The sequence below is a fragment of the Octodon degus genome, unplaced genomic scaffold (genome assembly GCF_000260255.1).
Source record: "Octodon degus isolate 3935 unplaced genomic scaffold, OctDeg1.0 scaffold00116, whole genome shotgun sequence".
NCBI lineage: Eukaryota > Metazoa > Chordata > Mammalia > Rodentia > Octodontidae > Octodon > Octodon degus.
In genome coordinates this window covers 9,099,738-9,102,031 of record NW_004524692.1, presented here as the reverse complement: position 1 = coordinate 9,102,031, position 2,294 = coordinate 9,099,738, and the positions used below count along the sequence as shown (strand labels likewise).

The 2,294-nt window shown below is 41.7% G+C and overlaps 1 protein-coding gene across 1 annotated transcript; it reads left to right on the top strand.

Annotated features, from left to right (window-relative positions):
- The first annotated feature begins 1,053 nt into the window (after positions 1–1,053).
- On the top strand, positions 1,054–1,995 carry LOC101571789 (olfactory receptor 10Z1). The gene has a single exon (XM_004640009.1). It carries the CDS (start codon positions 1,054–1,056, stop codon positions 1,993–1,995), a length of 942 nt encoding a protein of 313 aa, XP_004640066.1.
- Positions 1,996–2,294: the final 299 nt, after the last annotated feature.

The window sequence follows — 2,294 nt, the reverse complement described above, 5'->3', positions numbered from 1 at the left end:
GAGTTTGCATTCACTGTGAGATTCTTTGGATAAGTAGGGACACTTCCCTTGCCTAATCTCTCCCATAGTTTAGTTCTTCTTCATGGCACATTTTTGGTGGGTGCAGCAGAATGTGATAACTGATCTTTAGAGGAGGGGATAGCTGAGGCAAGACCCATAAGGAGACCAAGTCTTCCTTCAGTGCTCAGACTGCTTTCACATGTGAAAGGAATCTGCCTTATACTCCAAAGAACTGAGCAAGGGTAAAGTGATGTGGGACAATTGTGTATATGAAAGTGATCGCTGTGGAGTAACATGTTTCTTAGTCTATACCCATAGGAGTAAGTTTCCTACAGTGTCTAAAGAAAGTAATTGTTGTATGGGTAAAATAACATTAGATTAGAATTTGCAATTTTTCTCTCCAGTGATGCTTCTTTATGACTTCAAGAAAGTCAATTACCTTTCTTGGTCATTGTTTCCTGACTAATAAAATAATGTTGTTTAAGTCCACTACCTCCACTGCACATTCTAATAGAAAATATGTATATGTCTTACTGTATACTGTTATGTGCCAGTATAGGTATAGTCAGTATGAACATATATGTGGAACACGGCTCTTCTAGTCTGTAAATTACCTGAATACCTATGTGTTTGTTATGTAAAGACATACATTTTCTATCTATAGATATAATAGCAAATGTACAATTCATAATTTCAAGTATGTACAGTATGTGTAATTTTAATGTATATATTTTCTATATGTCTGCATATATGCAGTTATATATATATATATATATATATATATATATATATTTATTGTAAGGGCTCATTGATATGTATGATGATTGTACATCTTTGCACATGTATATATGCATTCATGTGAGAGTGGATCCACACATTTTTGTCTCTACTGTAACAAATATATTTCTGAAATTTGACTCTAAACTAAATAATAACTTCCTCTTTTGTTTACAACAGGCACAAAGAAAAGAGTTCCCTCTGCCTTCTACAGAAGCTAGACATCAACTGGGATGGTGGAAGGAATCAGCAAACCTGTCAACAATAGCACTCAGAATGGTGCAGAAAAATGTAACATGCTGGAGGGGCTTTGTCTTTCTGGGCTTCTCCAGCTTTGGGGAGCTGCAGCTTCTACTTTTTGCCTTGTTCCTCTTTCTGTATCTCATCACTCTGACCAGCAATGTCTTCATTATTGTACTCATCAGGTTGGATAGCCACCTGCACATGCCCATGTATCTTTTCCTTTCCTTCTTATCCTTCTCTGAGACCTGCTATACATTGGGTATCATCCCTAGAATGCTCTTTGGGCTGGCTATGGGGAGCCATGCTATCTCCTACACAGGCTGTGCTGCCCAGATGTTCTTCTCTGCTTCCTGGGCCTGTACAAACTGCTTCCTTTTGGCTGTTATGGGCTTTGACAGATTTGTGGCCATCTGTGCTCCATTGCACTATGCCAGCCGCATGAATCCCACCTTCTGTTCCCAGCTCATCTTTGCCTCCTTTCTGAGTGGATACCTCTTTGGCCTGGGAATGACAATGGTCATTTTCCGTCTATCCTTCTGCAGCTCTCATAGGATCCAGCACTTTTTTTGTGACACACCTCCAGTGCTGAGTCTTGCCTGTGGGGACACAGCCCAGAGTGAGCTGGGGATCCTCATCCTCAGCCTGCTGGTCCTCTTGGTCTCTTTCATCTGCATCGCCATCTCCTACACTTGCATCGTGGTCGCTATCCTGAGGATCCCCTCTGCTGAAGGGCGGAAGAAGGCTTTTTCCACCTGTGCTTCACATGTCACAGTGGTCATTTTTCACTATGGTTGTGCCTCTTTTATGTACTTGAGACCCAAAGCAAGCTACTCCCCAGAACGGGATCAACTTATTGCTGTCACCTATACTGTGGTGACTCCTCTCCTCAATCCGATTGTTTATAGTCTAAGAAATCGGGCTGTGCAGACAGCTCTGAGAAATGCTTTCAAAGGGAGCTTACTGGGTAAGCAATGATGGACGCCCAAAAAGACACTTGCCTCAGAGTAGGCTGGTGAAAGACTGGGAACTTAAACTGAGGGTCCTGTTATCCCAGGACTTGGGCCAAAGTTGTGCTTCATGCCAGACCTTTGAAGGGCCCATTCTGCTTCTGCCTTCCCTTCTTCCCAGCTGCTTGATATGCAGATATAGGCTTCCTGGTCTGTCTACTATGATCACAATCTGCTCAAAACCCGAATTTTCACTTTTGGTCTTATAGAGATCACATCAAGTAGCAAGATTTTCCTTAATGCAGCACTAAGATCATTGCAAATTTT

Bases quoted from the DNA above. Each gene is read 5' to 3' on its own strand.
- LOC101571789 (XM_004640009.1), top strand. From the start codon at position 1,054: ATGGTGCAGAAAAATGTAACATGCTGGAGGGGCTTTGTCTTTCTGGGC.